Source organism: Asterias rubens, chromosome 20 (assembly GCF_902459465.1).
Source record: "Asterias rubens chromosome 20, eAstRub1.3, whole genome shotgun sequence".
NCBI classification, from domain to species: domain Eukaryota; kingdom Metazoa; phylum Echinodermata; class Asteroidea; order Forcipulatida; family Asteriidae; genus Asterias; species Asterias rubens.
Window position 1 is genome coordinate 7,180,566 of NC_047081.1, and position 25,124 is coordinate 7,205,689.

The 25,124-nt window shown below is 40.1% G+C and overlaps 1 protein-coding gene across 1 annotated transcript in view; it reads left to right on the top strand.

The window, feature by feature from the left end:
• LOC117303982 (proto-oncogene tyrosine-protein kinase receptor Ret-like) overlaps positions 1 to 25,124 on the top strand; it is a 77,470-nt gene that overhangs the window by 46,892 nt on the left and 5,454 nt on the right. Inside the window, exons 2-15 of the mRNA XM_033788452.1 lie at positions 6,798 to 7,055; positions 7,967 to 8,212; positions 8,755 to 8,981; positions 9,726 to 9,882; positions 11,181 to 11,395; positions 13,172 to 13,415; positions 14,083 to 14,106; positions 14,605 to 14,823; positions 15,782 to 15,949; positions 17,614 to 17,987; positions 18,099 to 18,246; positions 21,371 to 21,478; positions 22,515 to 22,723; positions 23,705 to 23,898. Coding sequence (XP_033644343.1) covers positions 6,798 to 7,055; positions 7,967 to 8,212; positions 8,755 to 8,981; positions 9,726 to 9,882; positions 11,181 to 11,395; positions 13,172 to 13,415; positions 14,083 to 14,106; positions 14,605 to 14,823; positions 15,782 to 15,949; positions 17,614 to 17,987; positions 18,099 to 18,246; positions 21,371 to 21,478; positions 22,515 to 22,723; positions 23,705 to 23,898 — 2,791 coding nt within the window. The remainder of the gene's footprint in view (positions 1 to 6,797; positions 7,056 to 7,966; positions 8,213 to 8,754; positions 8,982 to 9,725; positions 9,883 to 11,180; positions 11,396 to 13,171; positions 13,416 to 14,082; positions 14,107 to 14,604; positions 14,824 to 15,781; positions 15,950 to 17,613; positions 17,988 to 18,098; positions 18,247 to 21,370; positions 21,479 to 22,514; positions 22,724 to 23,704; positions 23,899 to 25,124) is intronic.

Below are 25,124 nucleotides of genomic sequence, written 5' to 3' on the forward strand. Positions count from 1 at the left end.
TCCACAAGTTATTTTACGGACTTTATTTTGTTTTTCAAACTGTGTCTCATCTGCTGGGATTACATTCCTTGAGTGTTTGCCAACTGCGTGGTTGCAAACACCAGGTGTAGATTAACAGACAACCCTCCTAGCCAAATATGTTCTTTTTAGAAAAACCTCCTCTTGTGTATAAAAGGAATTGTTCTTTCCACTTTAGTTGATTAATTTGCTGGAGGATAGGGAGTACTAATGCGAAGATTTTGTGTCTAGAGTTTTTCCCCGCCTTGAGGCAATGTTTCTTTGAAGTTTTAAAGGAACGTGTACAGAATTGTTTTTTTGCTGGCAAAATAGTTGATGGCAGTGTAAGCAATTTGTACATAAATTAACAAATCTGAAGGAGTTTCAGATCAATCGGCCCTCTGGGTCACGAAAACATGTTGAAAACCGGTAACACATTTTGCATGAGATCGATTAAAAAAAGAAGAAACTAATGAAACGCTCACTGAGCAATAAACTCAAAATGGGAAATTAGTTTAACTTATTTCTCACCAAATAATATGACATTTCAGACAAAAGTATTTCTGTTATCATCATCAATAAATCGTGTAAGTTTTATGTGTAGCTTTGACAACATCAAAGGTCGTGAATTCGAATCCCACACGAGTAATATGCCTGTGTTTTTTCCCACAAGACTTGGGAAAATTATTGAGTAAACGGTGCTAACACACACCGGTGTGGGTAAAACCTAAAATGGTACTCGTTAATCAACGACGCAAATTTAACATCTATTAGATTAGAGAAGAGTTTTTGTCTTACCAATTCTATTGGTCCTATTATGTTCCTTTAATGTTATAATGGCGGTTTTAATTTCTGGGTAAATTACATTCCCGATAATGCCAGCCACGTCAAATTAGTATTATTGCAAATGTCTTTGCAAACACACTCGGAGTCACATACGGAGTGCCGGAAGAGCCACCGACTTGTCATCATCCCGGGATAACTCTCACATGCATATAAACTAGTTCATTGGCACCTCGGGAAATCCGTAGTACTCAGCTAACAAATCATAACTATGACGAACTATTCAATGGAACGAATGAGTCCATAGAGATTATTCCAATACATCACTGTTGCTTAACTTGAAGACACGCCACACTAAAACAAATACTGAGCGGTGCATCTGTTAGACACATCAAGACTGTGTGTGTCTTAAATAAGATGAGGTTTATTCTTGGAACCGTACTTCTTTATTTGAAGCATGTGTTTAAACCACTAACCTTGGTCTGCATTTCGAAACTTTCTACGAATATTAGTCTTCAGTTCTTGTTAGAACCCTTCTCCTTTGTTATACATTGCTAAGTATTTTGTACTATATACTTTTGTTCTTGTATGAACTACAATTCTTAATTCTTAGCTCTATCAAGCAGATACTTTCATGAAAATTCTTCCAAAACTAAACTTGCTATAGTTTGATAATACCCACGTAGTAATCAACAAACAAGGTATTCAATGCGCTTAGTATATATATTTTTAGGTAGATAGGTTATTGATAGGTTATTGAGGTAATGACTTCTGAGAGCCAGTTGTTTAGCATCTTATACAAGGTGCTTCATTGCATTCATCAGCCACACCAGGAACAGCTGGGCGAACCCCTTCTCTTATAGCGAAAAGTGTTACTGAAATCCCTTACGTGCATTACACAACGCACGGGACCAGCGGGTTTACGTTCCATTCGAAGGACGAGGAATACATCATTGCATGTGGTTTTTTTTCCCCCAAAATGGATAAGGGTTTCATATACTGAGGAATATATGAGCAGTTTAATGTGACTGTCTTGGCTGAATTGGGAAACACTATACTACATTCTGAATGAGCATCACTCATTAACATAGTCAATCAAGACGCAGTCATGGAATCGATAGCGAATGTTTAAAGTAAATCAATTATAAGCAAACACAATTTCTATACAAATAAACTGGATGGAGATTGTTTTTCATGGCTTTGATTATTCCATTGTTTGGATAGGTTGATTGATGGCAAATATCTCAATTCTAACAGCAATAATGCCTATTGTACCGGGCTCACAGCAGTACGTATTTCATCCCCTGTGTAGGAATCGACGTACAACTATAACTTACATCGAAAAATGTACAAGCAATAATACTATTTACACTTATACGCAGAGTTTTGGCGCGCACAAAAAGACCACTAGAATACGTGACTCGGTTCTGTTTTAAAACTCGCGTGGTTTGTCTTCCTGACACAGAGTCTCAAATTTCATAGAAAATGTGTTTGCTCTTGGAAATTGCTCTTCGACGCCGGCTTTCCCAACGGCGTTCCCATGGGAACGTTTCATGCATTGCGTTTGGGAACGAGGGAAGAAACAAAACAAAACAATGATTTGCTCTTCCTCCACACAACATCACATGTTGGTATTTGCCGGCAGTACACCTACTTAATAACTGGGGCAGGGTTCGTGGGGGTCTTAGGAAAGTGCAATTGCCGGGGCTATCCCTGAAATAGGCTGAGGATGGTCAAGCATCAAAAGCAAAACAAACTTTAGTTGACCCAAGCTTTTACTTTCCACTTCATTCAGGGGGAATTACGAGACAGGAAGAAGGCGATGGGGGTGGATTGGAAACTGTTCGCATGACTTACTCATATTTGTTAACATTTATTTCGGGACTTTTTAGACGTCATATCCTCCTAAAACTAAAATTAAAAATAAAAATAATTAATAAAAGGCAAAGTAGACCAATTTTAATAGTAAATTTCGGGACCTTTCTTTGTGTGACGTCATATCCGTTAAGGTTGTAAGCTTTTTTAATTACATTTGCAAACAAGAAATATTATGAATTGTTAAAGTTTAGTCGTGCTTGTTGTGCAAATTGCAAAATCGTAACATAAATTGAGGAACTGGAAAGTTTTAGTTTTGTAGTGTATTGCTAGTTTGGTTTATTTTTGAACTTTTGCGTCCGAACTGCTTTCCACCAAAAATCAAACAACATTGGCTTAACATCCTCACTTAGTAATCCTGTCGAGTTACCAACGTAAACATACACGTAAACGTAAACGTAAACGTAAACGTAAACGTGGTCTGTTTTCACTCAAAGTGTAAACATGAACTCAACGATTCATTAACTGTACACTTAAAATGATGCGAGACTGAGCAGTGTGTAGCTCAACTCTTTATCAACACTGTTTCGTAATATGAAAAAGTCATAATTTTATTTTCCCCCAAATAAACCGATGTGTGTTAGCACCGTATACTCAATACTTACCCGAGTTCAGACATTGGACATTCACGTTTGAACAGCGAATGTCTTCTTTACTATTTTGATGTTTCAAGTTTACAAATGTTTTTCACACCCAATGTTTATTTTCTACTATCGATATTGAACATTCACATTCACATTCGGATTACAAACCTATGCCATAAATGTCCTAATGTCCAATGTTAAACCAACTTTCCTCTCATATAGAACTACTATAACATCAGACCTCTTTAATAAGAGGTTGGTTTACAATGAAGTTTCAACACTTCATCTATGCCCGTTGTGTTCAGAGTATACGGCTCATGCTACCCCATGATATACTATGGTGATTCTCTTTGTCATAAATCAAATCTGACCCGAGAATTCCGGAAATCTCTAGTCTTGTTCCCTCTCAAGCTTGCCTCCATCCCTTCATCAGAATAAGACATACTTATACTAACCCTTGCTCTATGATGCTTATACTAATTACCTCACTATCGCCGCCTGAGGGCGCCCGTTGAATCCACTTTTAATCAATCGATCTTTTTCAATGAGTCGTTTCATAGTTTATCAACCTTCGGTCCAATCATTAGTCTTCGTTTCAAGACCTTCGCATTATTTACAAGCCTCGCTACCATGCATGGGCAGCGCGCCGTTTCGGCGGCTAGCTTTGCGCAAGTCTAGTCTCGCTACCATAATTATGGGCAGCGCGCTGTTTCGCCCCCTAGCTTTGCGTAAGTCAATTCTCGACACCATGGGCAGCGCGCCGTATCGGCAGCTAGCTTTGCGCAAGTCTATTCTCGCTATGGGCAACGCGCCGTATCGTCCGTTAGCTTTGCGCAAGTCTATTCTCGCTACCGTGGGCAGCGCACCATATCGCCTGCAAGCTTTGCATTAATTAGTCTATTCTCGTTACCATTGGCAGCGCGCCGTTACGTTACGTTGCGTTACGTTACGCTACGTAACAATACGTGTTTGAGTGATGTCTTGGACCAAGACGCTAAGCATAAGAGCGAGGAGCCAGGACAGAAATAATGGTGATGATGCCAGTTATACTGAGTTATACAATGGTAAACACTTTCCACTTACAGGCATTGTCGCCCTCTTGCGTCCTTTTTTTCTGAGAAAGGTCTCTTCAAAATACACAACCACTGTATCGGTCTGTGTCAGTAGTAAAGGAGCGTTGAACTTGCTTCCAAAGAACAGGGTTGAGGTTGAATAAAATCCAAAGTGTTTTGGCTGATTTGAGCAAACAGGATTCTGCCACGGTCGTTAGGAGAAATCAAACAGCTACATCCTGGATGCGGATGACATTTTTGGACTCTTATAAAATTGCCTTTTTATAACGTCAGCCTTAAAAGGCACCTGGCACTATTGGTAGTTACTCAAAATAAGTGTAAGCGTAAAACGTATTTTGTAAAAAAAACAAAAAAAAAACGTAGTTACGTAGTTTTTAGGAAAGAGGTAATTGCTCACTGTAATTAAAAGACTTCAGGTCTGAGGCCTGTTTTAGTTAAATGACAGCACACAAATTAGTTGTGAAACAATGGAATTTTTTTCTTTCATCTTATCCAACTATACGATGAGTCAAAAGTTTCACAGGTTTGTTATTTTGTGCATTATGTTGGGATACACCAATTGAGAATACTCTACTGGTCTTTGACAAATACCAAAGGTGTCCAGCGCCTTTAAGATTTGATTTTCACACAATAACCAATCTCAAAGCGAGGCTCAGCATCCGGGGAGACAAAATCCATCCTCAGGCAAAACTGGGATTACATTAGATTGAAAGTCGTTAGTGTAGATTTAAAATTAAGAAGCTTGCGCTACGTGTTGAGCATGGCGGAGTGGTTTAAAGCAATTGTCTCTAAGGTTTCTGATCAGGGGCCAATTTCATAGAGCTGCTTAAGCCAAAAATTTGCTTAAGCACGGAAATAGCTCGCTTATTTAACGCATGTTACTGGCCAATACTTCATGCCATAAACATTGCTTGTGACTGGTATTTAGCGGTTGTTTACTTAGCATAACAATTGAGTGGAGTCTTGGCCGGTAATCTGATTTTACTAAGCAAAGATTTCTTTGCTTAAGCAAAATTTTGTGCTTAAGCAGCTCTATGAAATTGGGCCCAGCGGAGTGTCGAGTCCTACGTGGAGAGCAAAGAGAAAATCAACAGTGTATAACAGTGAGTCATTTCAATAGCTATATTATTAACTGACTGTATCTCTTTGGAACTCCTTGCCTGGTGCATGTTTCCCTGCATCCTACAATCTAGACGGTTTTAAGAGGAAATTCAATTTCACCTTCAGCTCCCTTGAGTTATTTACTTGCTTAAAGAAAACCTTAGCCATTGCTTTGTCCTTCGTATGGGACGTTAATCAGTTGTAGGTTCAATGTAGGCCGACGTATACAGGGATTGGTAGTACACATAGAATACCCCCCCCCTTAACAAATAACTAATCTCATAGCGGTCTCAACATTTAGGGGGTACGGAATCAATCTTTCCTTAGGCAAAACTGGAATTAAAAATCATGCCTATATTATTTTTTTTTTTAAATAATCAGCAGCGTGTTGAGTCTCCGCGGCAGAAGGAATAAAGCAAAAATAGAACAAACTCTACCAGCAAGTACACACACACGGTGTTACCGCAAACCAAAATATACATTGATACCTCACCATGCAATGCCTCAAATCCTATACACTGGCCATTATTGGTAATTGTCAAAAATCAGTCTTTTCATTTGGTGTGTCTGAACATATGCATAAAATAACAAACCTGTGAAAATATGAGCTCAAATGGTCATTGAGTTTGCGAGATAACTGTGAAAGAAAAAACACCCTTTTCACGCGAAGTTTTGTGCCTTCAGATGCTTGATTTTGAGACATCAAAATTCTGAATCTGAGGTCTCGAAATCAAATTCGTGGAAAATACTCCTTTCTTGAAAACTACTTCATTTCAGAGAGAGCCGTTTCTCACAATGTTTTATACTACCAACCTCTCCCCATTACTCGTTAACAAGTAAGGTTTTATGCTAATAATTATTTTGAGTAATTACCAATAGTGTCCACTGCCTTTAATTAATGCTAAGTATAGTGTGATGTCAAATTTCAAATCACTATGGTAATATTGACAAATCTTGTTAAGATGAATCTTAGAGCTATATGAAATCGACACCAGAACACATTCCTTGGAAGAGTAGAACTTAACCAATTATTTTCATTTGTGGTTCACAAATCACACACCCCTGTTACTGGTTTCCACAGGCCCGCGAGAATATGAAGTTCACATAAGGACCACCCTTGGTTTCCGTTATCAGAAAAAACCCAGTACAGAATTGCCGGATGTCTTTACCCACAACTATTTAACATTACTCTAAAGACGAGCAGTGTATACTCGAGACCACCGGTCGAAACTCCGAGACCACCGGTTCTTTTTAGAGCCAACACTGTAACAAAAGAGGTTTACACGTGGTTGTACCCGCAAGTTTACATTTTATTTATAGTTTCTTCCTATCTTGGTTTGTATGAATTATCAAGCATTTTCTTGATTGTGTTTATTTTTTTCAGGTTCTGAAGGGTCAAGTTTTTACTTCACCATGGATTCTTACTCAATAAAAATACCATCCGACCTACGAGTTAACGAACCAATCGCACAGATCTATACACGACCATTCACAAATACAAACTCTTCTTATGTACTTCGAGTGGCTGTGGATGACCAATCAATTGCTCTGAGTAGGGAGGCCGAAGAGTTGTTCGCCATTGACCAGGAAACGGGACAGATTTACCTTCAACAGCAGGTCGATTCCAAAGGAAATTTAACAGGTTGTTTCTAAATATTTATAGTTTTTATTCGTATCGCGTTTCACAATAACGTCTCAATAAGCTTCAAATTAGTGCCCTGGTCATTAAATCTTGTTCATCTTCCTGGAAAGTATACAGCCCTGAGCTGCCGTATGGCGCTAGTGGTTTTTTTTTCAAACACAAAATCAACTACTCAACTTGTACCCATTCATATCTCTTAGTGAAGAGAAGCAATTAGTGGTAAAGCATTTTGGCCAAGGACACCATTATTGTCGATTACTCCGATTACCACAATAAACTGAATTCGATGCTCTAAACCACCCGGCCATGACACCCTACAAAATGATGGCATAGGAGACTCTGCCCCCCCACCCCGGATATTCTGCCCCCCCCCCCATACGCAACTCTTAGGGTGGCGGTTTTTTTTCCCAGGACGAACGTGGGTTTTTATCTGCACACGTTCGCCCTGGAAAAAAACTCGCCACACACCGGGGTCGACCCGGGGAGCTAATCGAACGAACCCAATATCTCCCAAAATTGGGGAAAGTATCTCAGGCGGGCGGACTTCCCTGGGACACCCGCCCTCATTGAAGTGTACATAGAGGGAGTAAGTTCACACTAATTGGCAACGAGTTCCTTAAGATGGTTTCCTGCAGAGGTCTTAGACAACACCTCAAACTTGTTTTTGTCTTTTTCTGAGATGTTTTTTTTTCCTAAAAATGTATTGGAGGTAAACAAACCCCAATAGGAGACGAAAAAAAAAATCCAAACACATCGGGAGAGATTGTTTGCTGAGAATGTTAGAGTTAACAGAAACATAATCTTGAGGCCTTGTGTTTCAAGAACGAAGATCAAACATTTCGGGTATAATTTTAGAGTCTCTAGAGAACGTGCACTATTCGGAATTAACTTTAAATGTTTTACTATTTCAGGGTGGAATTTCACGCTGCAGATCTCGGCGTGGAGTCAACGGGAACGACCGCGTGGAGTAGCTGCGGGCGAGGCTAGGATGACGGTGGGGGTTACAGACGGTTTGCCTCGGTGTACCTGTTTCGATTCTACCCGCTATGTGTTCCGGTTGAGACCGGACTCCGAACTTGGTGCCTTTGGAACATTACGATCCTTATCGAGCTGCTTGAATGCCAATAGTGCCTCATTCACATACGCTTTTTTAACTGGTACGTTCACTGAGAGAGGTTTTTGGTAAACACCATGTGGATACCATTGTTTGAGTAATGCTGGTCCTGAAAAGAACCGTTAGTTAACGACTCAACGTTTCGATAAGTATGCTCTTGTTGTCTTCAGTCTTCATTTCTCCTGAAGACGATCAGAGCATACTGTCCGAACGTTTAGTCGTAAACCACCGGTTCTTTTCGGAACCAACATTACTCAAAAAGAGATATTAACAAGGTGTTACCGCAAACCTCTCTTAATAGTTATACCTCCACCATGCAAAGTTTCAAATCAAAGTTTTTGCAGTGTACGGTATGGTCACCCGTTTCAACCTTGCCAAATGTTAGTGTCAATGGTGTTTAGCGAAACTCTGGGTCCCCAGTAACGTTACGGCCTGTGAAATTAATTGTCATCAGAAACGCATGACATTATTTCAAGTTGTAAAATGTTTTGATCATTTAGGCTAAACGCATCATCCTTTTCTTAAGTTTTGCTAAAGCACCAATAAATTAATAGATTAAACCACATTCCAATTCAAAACTTTCAGAAAACTTTGGAGATTGGCTCTACATCGACAACCACACTTCAGAATTATTTTTAATACGTCATCCTACGTCATCACAAGATGGGAGGAATACTATAAACGTTGTGTGCACTATGGAAAACGCAGAAGGAGGAGGCAGCAACCAGACTCTTTCACAAACAGCCGAGGTATTGCTGAACCTAGAGGCGGTTCCAGACTATGACGTCAACATTAGAGAAAACCGATCACGGGTTGGTATTTTTTTTTTTTTTTTTTTTTTTTTGGGGGGGGGGGAGGGGGAACAGAACAAGATGAGTCTTACAAAGAATTATTCTGAAAGGCAGGGGTAATCCTTTTGGGAATTGTCAAAGACAAGTAACTTGCTTGGTGTATTCCAACATAAAACATTTTGGCTCAATCAGTCATGTTAAGTTGCACAAATAAACCTCACCGATCACGGGTTGGTATTTTTTTTTTTTTTTTTTCGGGGGGGGGGGGAGGGGGAACAGAAATAGATGAGTCTTACAAAGAATTATTCTGAAAGGCAGGGGTAATCCTTTTGGGAATTGTCAAAGACAAGTAACTTGCTTGGTGTATTCCAACATAAAACATTTTGGCTCAATTGGTCATGTTAAGTTGCACAAATAAACCTCACCATTGTTGCATAGAATTGAGTAACTTTAGATAGATACTCAATCTAAAAATGGCACAATGACTTGTTTTGTGTGTATTTTTCAATCAAAGGTATGGAGCTTAATCGTAATCCAAGTGGTTAACTGTGGGTGCGTTCGTTTAGCTTCCCTGGGTCGACCCCGGTGTATGGCGTTTTTTTTCCAGGACGAACGTGTGCAGATAACTACCCATGTTCGTCCTGGACAAAAAAACCGCCACACACCGGGGTCGACCAGGGAAGCTAAACGAACGCACTCTATAATATAGCAATGTGTGTACTGTGTACTACTATTCACCGTTTACGTATACATTTCTCTTCTCAGGGCGACCATGTCGCGTGGATCCGCTCGAATAATTCAGACGCAATCAGGTGGCAGACGATCGCTGTCACGATGGCGGGAAAACACAATGATACCTACGGTGTCAACACGGTGTCGCCCATGGCAACCACAGTCTCATCAGGCGGGAGAGTAATCGGCGGTGAGTAAGTTGTTGATTTCCTTGTCACCAGAGAATAGGAGGATTTGTGGGACGCAGAATATCTCGTTAAAGACACTGGACACTATTGGTAATTACTAAAAACAGAACAACTTACGTGTAGAGAAACGAGCAACGGGAGCTGTTGATAGTATAGCACATTGTGAGAACGGCTTCGTCCGAAGTAACATTAGTCTTTGAGAAAGATGTGATTTCCCACTCACAAATTCGGAGACTTCAGGCCTGAACCCTGTGAAAGGCATCTGTAAGCACTCAAATATGTGCAACAAGGATGTTATTTCACTTGGGAGACACCCCGTGATGAGAATACTGGTCTTTGACAATTACCAAGTTGTTCAGTGCATTAATGTTCAAAGTCAAACTTGTTATTATTATGATAACCTCAATATTAACAAGTGCGTCTGTGATGTTGTTGTCGACAACGAAATATTATTGTACTTGATTACTGTATAATGTACTCTTAAAGGGGCAGTCTCGTCATAATCAAAGCCTAAAACTTTCGTATTTTTATGACAGTGTCTGTGTACAAATTGAATAGTCCAATATAGGGCTATTCTGCTCTATACCTATGAACTATATTCCTTCTTATAATAGCGCTCATGTCCGTTACCCAGTGACGCTCAACGTGCTTTAACATTCCCAGAATACTCAGAGTTCATAACACTATCTTCAGTCGCACGCCAGCTTTGATCATGACGACACAGCCCCTTTAAGATGTAGGTCGTATTCACACTGAACTTCAAAACGCTCTTTTTGTATGAAAACAGAATGGCAGTGTTGCTGCAAAACAGGGCTAGTCCTTGGACTAGACCTAGGTATTGACCCCTTGCAGGTTTTTCTTTTATATTTGATAAAGGGAAGGTACACGTTTGGTTATTACTCAAAACAAAATATTAACTTAAAAACTGACTTGGTAACTAGCATTGGAGAGCTGTTGATAATATAAAAACATTGTGGGAAACGACTCTCTCTGAAGTAACGTAGTTTTTGAAAAAAGAGGTAATTTCTCACTAAAATATTAAAAGACTTCTAGCTAGAAGTCTTGTATTCCTATCTGAAAGCATACAAATTCGTCCAACAAGGTTTTTTTTTCTTTCATCATTTTCTCCCAACTCCGATTACCAATTTAGCTCAAATTTTTACTGGTTTGTTATTTTATGCATATGTTGAGATACACCGGTTGAGAACAGTGGTCTTTGACAATTACCAATAGTGTACCTTCCCTGTAAATGAGTAAATTAACATTTCTAACTTTTTTCTTCGTGTGTGTCAACTCTCAGAGATCATCCTCCTCCGCATGCTGCCATGTAACATGGTGGATAAGCATACAATCACACTACAGCTTAAAGAGGGGAACGATACGACGAGCAAGGGTGACTCAACACGAGAGAAGGAGGTTGTCACAGTAATAATTGATGTAGACATACATGCATCGTTGGAGCATCGTGTCGTCATCAACACAAGCTTACACCGTGGTGCTGCGCAGTATACCAGAGTAAGAATTGTGTTTGCCCGAATGATGTTACAAGGAAATAATGAGTTTACTTTTTATTACGAACTCATCAATACCTCAGACAGTTTCGCTATTCCTGTTGGTGGAGAGCGCGTCACGTGGGTGTGTATAAACATTTGTTCATGACCAGTAAAAAGTGTTAACAACATGGGCGTGACAAGCGAGCTTGCACCTGTGTATATAATACAGCATTCCCTTATAAGGAGTTGTTTACCCGAGGGCGGCGGAGGGCTTTACCATTTCATAGCTGGAGGGGTGTTCTGTAGAAAGAAATCATTGAACAATTATAGTTTTTGCATTTAATTTACGTTTTGACCACGAGTGTTGATGTTTTTTGACCGAAAAGGTATTTATGAATGGGAATCAAAGTGTGTTGAATCGGTTTTCAACTAGTGGTTTAAACCCGACGAGGCCTGGTTCTTGATAATTTACCTCGACTTCGTCTCGGTAAAATTATCAAGAACCAGGACTCGTTGGGGTTAAACCAGTAGTTGAAAACCTCTTCACCGTACATTGATCCCTTATTTAAAGACACTGGACACTATTGCTAACTGTCACAGACCAGTCTTCTCACTTGCTTGATCTCAACATATGCATAAAATAACAAACCTGTGAAAATTTGAACTCAATCGGTCATCGAAGTTGGGAGATAATATTGGATGAAAAAACACCCTTGTCACACGAAGTTTGGCGCTTTCAGATGCTTGATTTCGAGACCTCAATTTGTTAATCTGAGGTCTCGAAATCAAATTCGATGGAAATTACTTCTTCTCGAAAACTACGTCATTTCAGAGGGAGCCGTTTCTCACAATGTGTTATAGTATCAACCTTTCCCCAATACTCGTTACCAAGTAATGTTTTGTGCTAACAATTATTTTGAGTAATTATCAATAGTGTCCACTGCCTTTAAACGGGAAATATTGTATCAATTGGGTGAATCTCGCATGCATGTGACGTCAGGTACTTCTTGTTTACGCAGTTCTGAGTGAGCTCACACGACAGGTGCTACTGCCAATATAGTACCTATCAACCCTGCCTAAAATGCATGGGCCACAAATTCGCAACGTGACTGTAAACAATCCCCCAACCCGCTCGATGTTGGTGGGAGCGCAGACTGCGCAATGAGAGTCAACATGAAAAGGGGGCACGGGGCCTTGGTGCGGGGCCCCAACGAGCTATGTCCGGAATTGCAGGCCCCCAAAGTCCCCCATTGAGTGGGGCCAATGTTCAGAGTTAAATCCACGTTTTCAAGATGATTCTTGAAGAAGATATCGTCTCGTCTGTGGGATCTCAACAGGTCCCAATTTCATAGAGCTGCTAAACACGAAACGTTGCTTAAACATTACATTTCTTTCTTGATAAAAACAGCATTACCAACCACATTTCCATTTGTTGCATATTGCTTGTTATTGGTATTCAGCTGTTGTTTGCTTTCGTGAATGGCAAAAATGTCATTCAAAGCAAACTTTTGTGCTTAGCAGCTCTATTAAATTGGGACCTGTAGACAAGTGCAGTTCCGCCTGAAATAAAAACACCTCGTGACATGTGTACGTACATAATAACTATTATGTAAGCACACGAAAACTTGTACTTCATGATTTAACGACAAGTCTAGATAATAATTATGTATTGTATACAGTTTGACCCTGTTTGACCTTTACTGCCTGGCAAAGCCGAACACCATGGATTTGCCAAAAACAAACTCTTCTTTTCTAGTTCCCATCTATTTCTGTTTTTATTTGTTTTCCCAATCACCAGATTACAACGTTACAACTTCCACCGTGCATCTCGTTGAGTACCTCACTGAGCGAATTTATAAACGGACAGAATTCGCTTCCCAAGTTTCTTCAGGTGGACAAAACATCCGGGATAGTTTACCTTAATGACGTCACACCCCTCAAAAACCTCAGCCTCACGTCTTACATAAAAGAAATAAAAAAGTTTGCCAACATCGAGGAGGATTTGTTTATAACTGAATGGGAAATCAATATCGAGATAATTGGTGAGTTGAAGGGAACACGTTGCCTTGTATCGGTCGAGTTGGTCTTTGAAAAGCGCTTGTAACCGTTTGTTATAATCTGCATATGAGTAGAAAGATGTTGTGCAAGTAGAATACAATGATCCACACAAACTTGCCTCGAAATTGCACGGTTTCCTTTTACATCGTCGACTAACAGGGTCGGCCATTTTTGGGAGTCAACACCTGGGTGGACACCCTGGAATAGGAAACTTTCGGGACGCTTGGTGGCAGCAGACTTACCAGGTAAAATTCATTGTTCTCGGTAACATGCGCATACTCAGAACTACGTAAACAATGGACATTTACCTGGTAAGTCTGCTGCCACCTAGCCTTCAAAAGTCTCCTATTAAAACAGAGGCCTGACAGGCCAAGACCTCCGATACCATGGTCTTGGCCTTGGTGCCTCGTGCCTTGTTTATGGTGCCCCGTTCCCTGTGAAGCTTTAGTGCCGTTAAAGAAAAAACAAAACAAAAAACTGTTAGTCCTCTCAAAGGTGAAATTCCGGTCGTGAAGATTGCCAAAAGTAGCTTTCAAATAAAGTGTTAATTGGTTTTCAACATTTTACTTTTAGTCTTTGTTAGTAATGACATCTTTCATAAAAGATAGCGATAGACTAAAGAGTTTGTGTTCGTTTTATTTTATTTTTCAGGAGGGCTGGCGAACTGCACACTCGGTGAGTAATACAAAATAACATGGTATTTGTAAAACGATGTTCTTTTTTAATTTCGGAGTGGAACAAAGGAAAAATTACCAGAGTGGGAATTGAACCAACGACCCCCTGTTAAAAGGCACTGGACACTTTTGGTAATTACTTAAAGATTATTTTTAGCATACAAACTTGGGCCTTCTTGGTAACGAGCAATAGAGAGTTGAAGATAATTATTATAACACATTGAGTAACGGCTCCCTCTGAAGTAACGTAGTTTTTGAGAAAGAGGTCAGAACAACGTAACATCTCGGATGCGGTAAGGCTTTTTACCCATCACCGTTGTGCGTTAGCACATTATTCCCAGTACTATCAATATTAAATAAACGATATAAGAGATGTTAAACGTGCATCAGGGATAAACAACACTCTTTTTCCTCGATTCCAATTTAAAATTTTTCTCTCTGTGATTATTAATAAATATCACATTATGTCTAGTTATTATCATTTCATCATTACTTCAAGATTACAACGGTTGCTCAAGTCATATGTCCGAGGAGGGATGTACAAGTCATTGCGGTTACGGCTCCCCGGACGGCGTCTGTAAATGGAGGCAACAGGAATCTCCTTTCCTCCGCAGCTATGATTTCTCCACATGTTCGCCGGACTTTGGGACTTGCCCCAATCGGGAATGTGATGGCCTGGAACGGTCGTTTCCTCTACTCTGTCCGCAGGATTGTATCGGTAATTATAAACACCCCTTACATAAATTCTGCCCTTTCATTGGTTTAGAGCATGTCACATGATATGTCTTAGTTTTACAAGATACCCGGCAGCAGGCCGTGTGATAGTAGTTTGCCATGCAATAGTATGTAACGAATATGGTGCGCGCGGTACCCAGAAGTATTTTTTACCCACATCGAACCCAATGAATTGTGCATCTGTGTATTTACAATGCGCGTACGAACTTTACGTGTACGAGGTTATCAATAGGGTGCTATATAGACACAAATATTGACTGATTTTACTCTTGCTATGGTTAAAACTCAGAATCCCTCGGTGGTCCCCGGACGCGTATTTTTCCAGGATAAACAGGCAGATAATTACACACATTCTTCCTGAAAGAAATACGCATCTGGTTGAGCAGGACGAAAGTGGGGTATCTGCCCACGTTCGTCCTGGGAAAAAACGCTCCCCGGACCGTTCTATGCGCTTCGGGAAAACAGAACGCTCCGGGTATCACCTCGGGAATCGTAGTTTTAAACACAACACTCGAAGCAGTCAATATTTGTATAGGCCTACTATCAACCAGTAAACTTCCAAGGCAGTGTATACTTTTGGTGACTGCCAAAGACCAGTATCCTCACTTAGTGTATCCAAACATATGCATAAGATAAAAAGTAAAAACAAAATTGAGTTCAATTTTGATCATCGAAGCTGCAAGAAAATAATCAAAGAAAACAAAACACCTTGTTGCACATAGTAAGTGCGTGCTTTCACATGTCTGTGACGAAGGCTTAATGGTCTGATGTTTTTTTTTCAGATTGAAATTTTGGGGTGAAAATTTAGCTCCTTTTCCCAAAATACTACTTCAAAGTGTGCCGTTCCTAAGACATAAAACAGTTTATTCATAATGTTCAACCGAAATGATACATCCATTGTGATTTTTTTTTATTTTGGCTTTATACTTATCTTTATTTAGAGACCGTAGACGGCGGGAATCTTCTGTTCATGGTGACATTGAACCACAATGGACTTGGCATAGCTCAAGCGATAGGCCCTTGCTGGTGTGATTTGTATCCAGACTGCTATTGTGTGGGCATATATAATGAGTCTCCAACTTCACGGGTTGAAAATGTCACTGATCAAGGTAAACACATCGTTACAAAGGCTATTTATAAAGTAAAACACAGAGCTGTCAACCATTGTCAGATAAATAAAGTTAATATGTTAATGGTCGAGGCTTGCGGTAAACGACATGTTAAAATCTTTTTTGAGAAGTGTTGGAACCGGTCATTTCAGAACCAACACTACTCAACAGAGATTTTCACATCGTGTTCCCGCACACCTCTCTTATTTTACTTTCACCGTGCAAATATTTCACATTATACATAACCCTTTAAAGACCACAAGCGGCCTGTACAAAACAATGCCCATGTAGCAGCCTCAACAGGCCGTATGGATTAACCTTCTCCTAAAGAGGTCAAAGGTCATGTACAAATATTTTCTAAAGATTTTATACATATTTATATTTGATATAGTATTTGATGTGCTATTTTCCAAATGTTTAGGACGTTTTTGTCTTTGTACCCTTTTGTGCCTTTGTTATTTTTATTGTCTGGATCGCCTTTAGATAGTGATTGTTTTCGCTTTTTGGTTATCCGCAGGCTTGTTCTCTGCGTAGTCATATTGTTAATGCCTATTCTTTGCATGTACTGTTTGCCTGGAAATAAATAAACAAATAAATAAATAAATATGGAATTTACCAACGTAGCATGTCAGAATCAGGCCTTTTCACACTGTCCAAAATCTCAGGGTCGGAACCGGTCCCGAACCGGAGATTTAGTTCAACCCGGTTCACACTGTAACAATTTCAATCCGCCTCCGATCCGGGTAGCATGCTCTAGCCGGATTGAAATCAACCCTGGCAGGGACCAGGGTTGGAAATTTCAATCCGGATCGAAATTGCATTTTCGGCGTTAACCGTTATACGGCTCACGCATTAGCCGGTGTGGCGGTTTCAACTTTCCGCCGTGTAGTTTTCCGAATGACCAAATACGGTAACATTACGTCATGCAATGTCTGCGCACAGCAAGCGAAACTAGTCCATTTTTAATGCCGTATTGAGTCATCCGGTAGCTGTCATGGCGGCGTCCACGAGTACAACGAGCGGCGAACGCGTGGTTCGTATGAGAGAATTTGGTGTGAAGACCAAGCAAATTATCCTGTATTTAACCAGTGGTACATATACCGAAGGACCGTCAGAGAATCAGAAGAATGTATGTTCCATTCTGGTTTATAGTTTATTAAATTTATTTATTACCGTTTTTTATTTTAGTTATTTAGTTATTTAGTTAATTTTATTTCACTGAACTGCAGTACTCGATCGGCAGGGTACTCGTGGCGGTATTTATTGTCTGGCTATGTCACCCGAAAAACTGAACGCGCCGGAAAGCTAAAACCGTTCGAACAACGTGCTGAAATGTCCGGCTACGTCACCCGGAAAACTGAACACGGCGGAAGACTGAAACCGCCACACCGGTTCACGTAAAGACCAGTGTGAATATTGCTTATCTCTGATCCGTGTCGAAAAGAAGCGAGGTTGAACCGGAGAGGAGCCGGGTAGGTTTCAACGCGGTTCGGATTGGAGGTAGTGTGAAGAGGCCTATAGTATCCATCTCTGCATATTTACAGACTCTATGAAATGAACAATGTTAGCAATATTGTCTGTGCATTTTGTGTGGTGATAGTACAGAATGGTCTGTAAAGCGTTAAAGATAATAATGACATTGCTTGTTATTTCACATCTTTCAGTGCAGTCTATTGATACATCTAACACTGTACACCGGGCAACGACCACAGAAACAGCTCGAACGACTAGACAAGTCTTTTACAACTACAAACCCGACAGGTCATCCGTATTAAATATTGATGAAGACCAATGCACGAACTGTGTGTTTATTATAATGTTCTGCATCTTGGTTCTCTTCATGGTTGTCGTGGTTGTTATCATCTATACGTGGCGGGGTCGGGCTTCTCCGTTACGGCGAATTCTATCGGGACGAAACTACAAACCGCCGGTTATTATCGACGGTTCGGACTCTCGGCTAACCTCGGTGCTTTCCGAGTGCTCAGATGACGGTGTACACCATGTCAATAAATGTTCAGTGATCCGATTAAAAACAGAGGTAAACATTTTGTTCTCCCACCGAAGCATCATGTTGAGTTTTACAGTGAACATTCGACTTTGACATTATTTGCATTACTATTTTATAATTCTGATTTCCTCCCTACAACAGTTCGATCCCAAGTGGGAGTTTTCCAGGCGGAATCTCATACTTGATAAAGTGCTCGGAGAGGGTGAATTCGGGAGAGTGGTACGGGCGCAGGCACTCAGCCTACGGGGCCACACGGGCTATACAACGGTAGCTGTTAAGATGCTCAAAGGTAGTTCACGCCATCAGTCGCGTTTGCTTTTCCTTGATGATATCTCCAAGTGTGTAATTTTCCCGAATTTTTGAAGTTTTCATTGATGTGATTGTCTTTATTTTTTAAAGGCGTTGCACACGTTTGGTAATTGTCAATGACCAGTATTCTCAATTGTTGCATCCCAACATATGCTTAAAGGCAGTGGACACTATTGTTAATTACTCAAAATAATTATTGGCATAAAACCTTACTTGGTGTAGAGTAATGGGGAGAGGTTGATAGTACAAAACATTGTGAGAAACGGCTCCCTCTGAAGTGACATAGTTTTTGAGAAAGAAGTAATTTTCCACGAATTTGATTTCGAGACCTCAGATTAAGAACTTGAGGTCTCGAAATCAACCATCTGAACACACACAACTTCGTGTGACAAGGGTTGTTCTTCTTTCATTATCATCTTGCAACTTCGACGACCAATTGTGCTCAAATTTTCACAGGTATGTTATTTTAAGCATATGTTGAGATTGACTAAGTGAGAACACTGGTCTTTGACAATTACCAATAGTGTCCAGTGTCTTTAAAAAAACAAGTCTGCGACAATTTTGACCCGACTGGTCATCGATGTTGCAAAAGAACAATACAAAAAGACATCCTTGTTGCACTTAATTTCTGTGCGTTCAGATGCATAATAAAACTTAAAAGGCATCAGGTCTGAAGTCTTGAAATATTAGAGTGAGAAATTACTCTTTTTCAAAAACGACGTTACTCACAGGAATCCGTTTCTCAAAATGTTGTGTACTATCAGCAGCTCTCCATTGCTCGTTACAATTTAAGTTTTTATGCTAACAATTAATTCGAGTAATTACCAATATTGTCAAGTGTCTTTAATAAAAGTGGTGTCTTGGTGCCTGTTCCGTTATTATTTTGGTCACAATAATTCATGATCGGAAACTTGTTGATCAGTTTTCTCATCGAAAATGTTTACGAAGATACAATTACTGGCTAATCTTGAGCGCCTTCGATCAAACATTTTTCTCTCCCAAGTTTCGAATCACTCATCTAGCAAATAATTCCGGTCTATAAATCAAGCACTAGGAAGTCTTCAACATCTCTGCCGCCATTCTGTTTAACTATCCGTTTAATATTTAGGCAAACAAACAAAAGATCGTCCCCTACCTCATCCTTTTTTGAGTTAGTGTTTTGTCTTTTATTTTTTATTTTACATTTTTTGCTTAAAAAAAAGAAGAAGAAAAAAAGGAAGAAGATTGTTGTGTATTTGTCATTTAATCTTGTAGGAGTTTGTAACAACACTAAGTAGTTGGTGACTTTAAACCGGTGTGTAGTTTGAATTAAAATGCTTGGCGGCCATCTTTGAAATAAAAAAAGGCCCTCATCATACTCTTAAAAAAAAGTCGATCAACTGCTTTTTACTTGGCCTTATCGAATAGCAAAGTTGAATGCCCGTGAATAGAGAGACACAACAAGTTGATAGGTGATAATAATAGAGCCCTTGATTTACGACCGATCATTTGAATGTAGCGGTTATTTCTTCGACTTTAATGGCAGCAATCAAGAAGTTATTTTTCATCACAGTGATGACGAGCGAATACGTCATTCCGATGACGCAACCCAACTGCGCGAACACTGTGCTCCTTATAGTCAGGGAATGATGCGCAGTGGAACCTAATATGAATAATAATTCATCGAGAGGTTTGGATTTTCTAAAAAAGAGGCACCTGGGCATCATTGATACTTCTTGAAAATAATTGTTAGCATACAATACTCGGTAACGAGCAATGGAGAACTGTCGATAGTATAAAACATTGTGAGAAACTGCTCCCTCTGAAATAAAAAAGTTTTTAAGAAAGAGGTAATCTCTCACCCAAATATTAAAATACTTCAGGCCATATTGGGAACATTTTGATACAGATTCCGGGTCAATAATGAGTCAGTGCCCCAGGTACGGAACCGGGTTATACTCAAACCCGGAACTTTTTAGATTGTATCCATCTACTTACTAATTCTTTTTTGCATATCGAGTAATTACCATAATATTATGATTAATTTACGTTGCTTCACTTGAATGTATGGTCTATCCTTAGTATCTTATTTGCATATTGAACATCATGATGTATTTACATTTTTTTCGGATGGGACGTAAAGCCTTTGGTCCCATGTGTTGTGTAACGCATGTAAAAGAACCCAGTGCACTAATCGAACAGAGAAGGGCTTTGCCCAGGTGTGGCGGTTTCAACTTTCCGCTGTGTTCAGTTTTCCGAATGACCAAATACGGTAGCATTACGTCATGCGATGCCTGCGCACAGTAAGCGAAAGTAGTCCATTTTTAGTGCCGTATTGAGTCATCCGTTACCCTCCGGTAGCTGTCATGGCGGCGTCCACGAGTCGAGTACAACTAGCGGCAAACGCGTGGATCGTATGAGTTGTTTTTTATGCAAGCAGAGTGTGACCTGCCTAAAGTTGTACCCATGAATACATGTAAAGATGGGGCAAGAGATTATGTGACTACACAGAAAAGAATCGTAATTATAAACAATTTGGGGTCACTGCTAAAAGAGAACTACAGTACTCTCAAGGGTACTCGCGGCGGTATCTGACAGGTCACACCCGGAAAACTGAACACGCCGGAAAGCTAAAACCGTTCGAACAAAGTGCTGATATGTCCGACTACGTCACCCGGAAAACTGAACACGGCGGAAGACTGAAACCGCAACACCTGTGTTCCTGGCTGTGGCTGCTGTATGCGCCGTAGCACATTGTAAACCCCGATAAGGTGCTACATATTTAAGTCTCAGTATTCATCACGGCAATAACTTTCCCTTCTGTTAGTTTGTATATACTCAGATCCTTGAGAACCTTGTTTGGTAGATATTATTAGTATTATTTATTATGAATTCCTGGTCGTGTACTTTCTAACTGACTTGCATATTGAATATTATTCAGTATGAATTTGTTTCGCTCCACATGAATTTACGGTCATAATCAATGTCCTTAGAATCTCATTTGAATACTGATTTTTCATAATTAATTTATAATTATTCGTCGATATGAATTCGGGGATCATGTTCTTTCTAACTGATTTGCATAATTGAATATTCATGATTTATTTTGTGTCACATGAATTCAGGGTCATATACTTCTGATGACCTCCAGGATTTAATAACCGAGATGAATCTTTTGAAGGAGTTGAATCACCCTAACGTTGTCAAACTTCTTGGCGCTTCGACGCAGAAAGGTAAATCATTAATGTAGAGGTACATAGAAATCACAAGGCACCGCCTCCCCATCCCATAAATTAATGGCATCACTTAATTGGAGCACTAGGTGGCAGCAGACTTACCAGGGCCCAATTTCATAGAGCTGCTTAGCACAGAAATTTGCTTAGTATGAAATCAGGATTACCAACCTAACTTCCATTTAATGGATACTGCTTGTTACTTGTATTCGGCTGTTGTTCGCTTATCCTGAAAATCACGAAGAAATTTGGTTGGTAATCAAAATGCACAAATTTCATGCTAAGCGAATGTTCGTGCTTAGCAGCTCTATGAAAGTGGGCCCAAGTAAATTTCAACTTTTTTTTCACGTAGTTCTGAGCACGCGCACATTACCAAAAACAATGTATTTACCTGGTGAGTCTGCTGCCACTTTGTCCCCTAAATATCTCCCTTTGCAACCAGTGCTTTGTATGCCGTTTCCATCTCCAACATTTTAATGAAGCCAACGACTGAAAAGGACACATAGCTTTCAGATTGGGTGCTGTTTAGGCTTTACCTCGTTAACTAACACGGTCAACCTATTTGTAGGACCACATTATGACTCTACAAATATACACAGACCGTGTTAGTCAATGACGTTTAAGGAAAACCACACACTTTCTAGTGATATTTACAAACATTTAAAAAAAAAATGTATAGCCGGCCTAAAGCGCAAAAACCTAAAGCAATATGAAAGCTCGAGCAAGGGACTATAGGTGACCATTGTCGACCATTGGGGATTTTTCCTGGTACCCAGGATGTATTGCATGTATAGGTAACCATGGAACATTGACTAGTGGTTGACAATCGGTCGCTGCTCAAACTTGGCCAGTTATTTGTGTCCCTTGAAACAACGCTAAAGCACGATTGGTTTCGGGTGAAGCGATGAAAACTCAATGAGATGATTGTTGACTGGGATTCGAACCATGGTCCATGGGATTTGAAGAGAAGTTCTGCTGCTGGCTATCTGCATAATTTCTTTTTTAATAATGACGTCATCATTTACTACGTCATCAGGTCCACTGTACGTCATTGTCGAATACTGCCAATATGGTTGCCTCCGTGACTTCCTACGTCAGAACCGCCCGAATCCTACCTACCAAGACGACGACTGTTCGCTGAATTATTGCAAAGAGGACGGCAATGACGTAGTGCTGAACAATCGGGATTTACTTTCATTTGCCTGGCAGATCTGTAAAGGAATGCAATATCTCGCAATGTTAAAGGTCAGAGTCATAAGTGCAATGGCCTGGAGAAGTCGAAGCCCTTGATACCCTTGACTGGACCATTCCACGTTACCAAGAGGCGATCAGGTCCTAGGGTTATGTCATTTTTCTCTCTCTCTCATTAATACTTTGAGTACAGACATACACAGATTTAACCCTCTGATAAAATATAGCAATCTGTCCTTTCAGGCTTTCAGATGTCTTGCCGACTGCCTGTGCAGATTTTGAGGTTTCTTACCCCCTCCCTAACACCCCCCAACCCCCCCCCCCCCCCAAAAAAAAAAAAAACACTTATTGGTTCCCAGGGGAGCCAGTAATGGAAACTTTACTCATTAATTATGAAGTATTGTTGGGTTACCAACTCATGTTTTAAATAAGGGAATCAATGTACTCATTAATTATGAAGTATTGTTGGGTTACCAACTCATGTTTTAAATAAGGGAATCAATGTGTGGTGAAGAGGTTTTCAACTAGTGGTTTAATCCTAACGAGGCCTGGTTCTTGATAATTTTACCGAGACGAAGTCGAGGTAAATTATCAATTATCAAAACCGATTCAACACATTTTGATTCCCATTCATAAATACCTTTTCGGTCAGAAAACATCGACACTTTTGGTCAATAATTATAATTTGGCAATAATTATAATTGTTCAATGATTTCTTTCAACACAACACCCCTCCAGCTATGAAATGGTAAGGCCCTCCGCTGTCATCGGGTAAAAACTCCTTAAAAGGGAATGCTGTGCGCGTCGCGCGTATCGCGTGATGTGGCACAACAGCCCTGGTCGTTGCTCTCGACCAATAGGAATGAAGAAACTGTTTTATAAGCACATGTGCAAGCTCGCGTGTCACGCCCATGTTTCAACACTTTTTACTGGTCATAAACAAAGGTTTATACACACCCACGTGACGCGCTCTCCACCAATAGGAATAGCGAAACTGTCTGAGGTACTTATGAATGTTGATTTTTCACCCTTTAGCTGGTACACAGAGATCTGGCCGCTCGGAATATTCTGGTCACGGATGGTCTGGTCATCAAGGTGTCTGATTTCGGACTCGCAAGAGACACATATGAAAATGGTGCTTACATCAAGACAAGTAAGAGTCGCATTCCAATGAAGTGGATGGCACCAGAATCGTTATTTGATAACATATACACCTCGAAGACCGATATGTAAGTCCATGATTGTAATTGAGTTAACATTTCCTGTTCAAATACCATTTTTTTCTTTCTTTTTTCTTCATACTTTGCACATTGTACATTTTAAAGTCACAACAGATCCAGCGTAAAAAAACACCTTGCACATAAACTCTTAAACTAATCAGTAAGAAGTCACCGCCGGATGACATCCACGACACCGTGGTCCAGTTGTTAGACTGAATGACTTTTAATAACAAGGTTGTGGGTTCGAATCCTACCATGCTTACCGCATGATTCACACAGACTCGAACAAGTATCGTCTGAAAAACAACTTTGTTGATAATTCGTAATCACAGACGTGCAACTAATGTTTGTAGAACACGCTTGACGTTTACATCACCTGATTAGAGTTTCCGAGACCCTATTGGTAATTGTCAAAGACCAGTCTTCTCACTTGGTGTATCATAACATTATATGCATAAAATAACAAACCTGTGAAAATTTGAGTTAAATTGGTCGTCGAAGTTGCGAGATAATAATGAAAGAAAAAACACACTTGTCACACGAAGTTGTGTGCTTTCAGATGCTTGATTTCGAGACCTCACATTCTAATTCTGAGGTCTCGAAATCAAGTTCGTGGAAAATTACTTCCTTCTTGAAAACTACGTTACTTCAGAGGGAGCTGTTTCTCGCAACGTGTTAAACTATCAACCTCTTCCCATTACTCATTACCAAGTAAGGTTGTATGCCAATAATTATTGAGTAATTACCACTGCCTTTAAACAGCACACGTAACCGTATAGTTAGCACACGGCGGGCATGGTAACCTTCCGGTGCTTACTGCACGAAAAGTAATGACGTATGTCCGCCTAATTTTCTTGATAACCTGTGAAATACGTTTCCACCATAGCAATTGTTCTGCTACAGTAAGCACGGACATTACCTCACCCTCTGCGCTTTGAAAGGTGGCCCTGTACGGTGAGATCATGTAAACAATCTAAAAGTCCCCAATGGTGATAAGTTGTCAACCGTGTTCGGTAAAGCACGCCCTCAATGTATTGAAATGTTGTTTAATATTTCCATCATGGTCTTTCGGTAGACTTGGGCCCCTGTCTTTATCCACAAGGATAAAGACAAGTCGCTGCCGCTAGATCCAGTGATTCCATTGGATACAATGATATCATTGATACGTGCAGCAGTGACATATAGATGCCCAATCACTCAGCTCTCAAGTCCGCAATGGAATTTGACTGCGTATC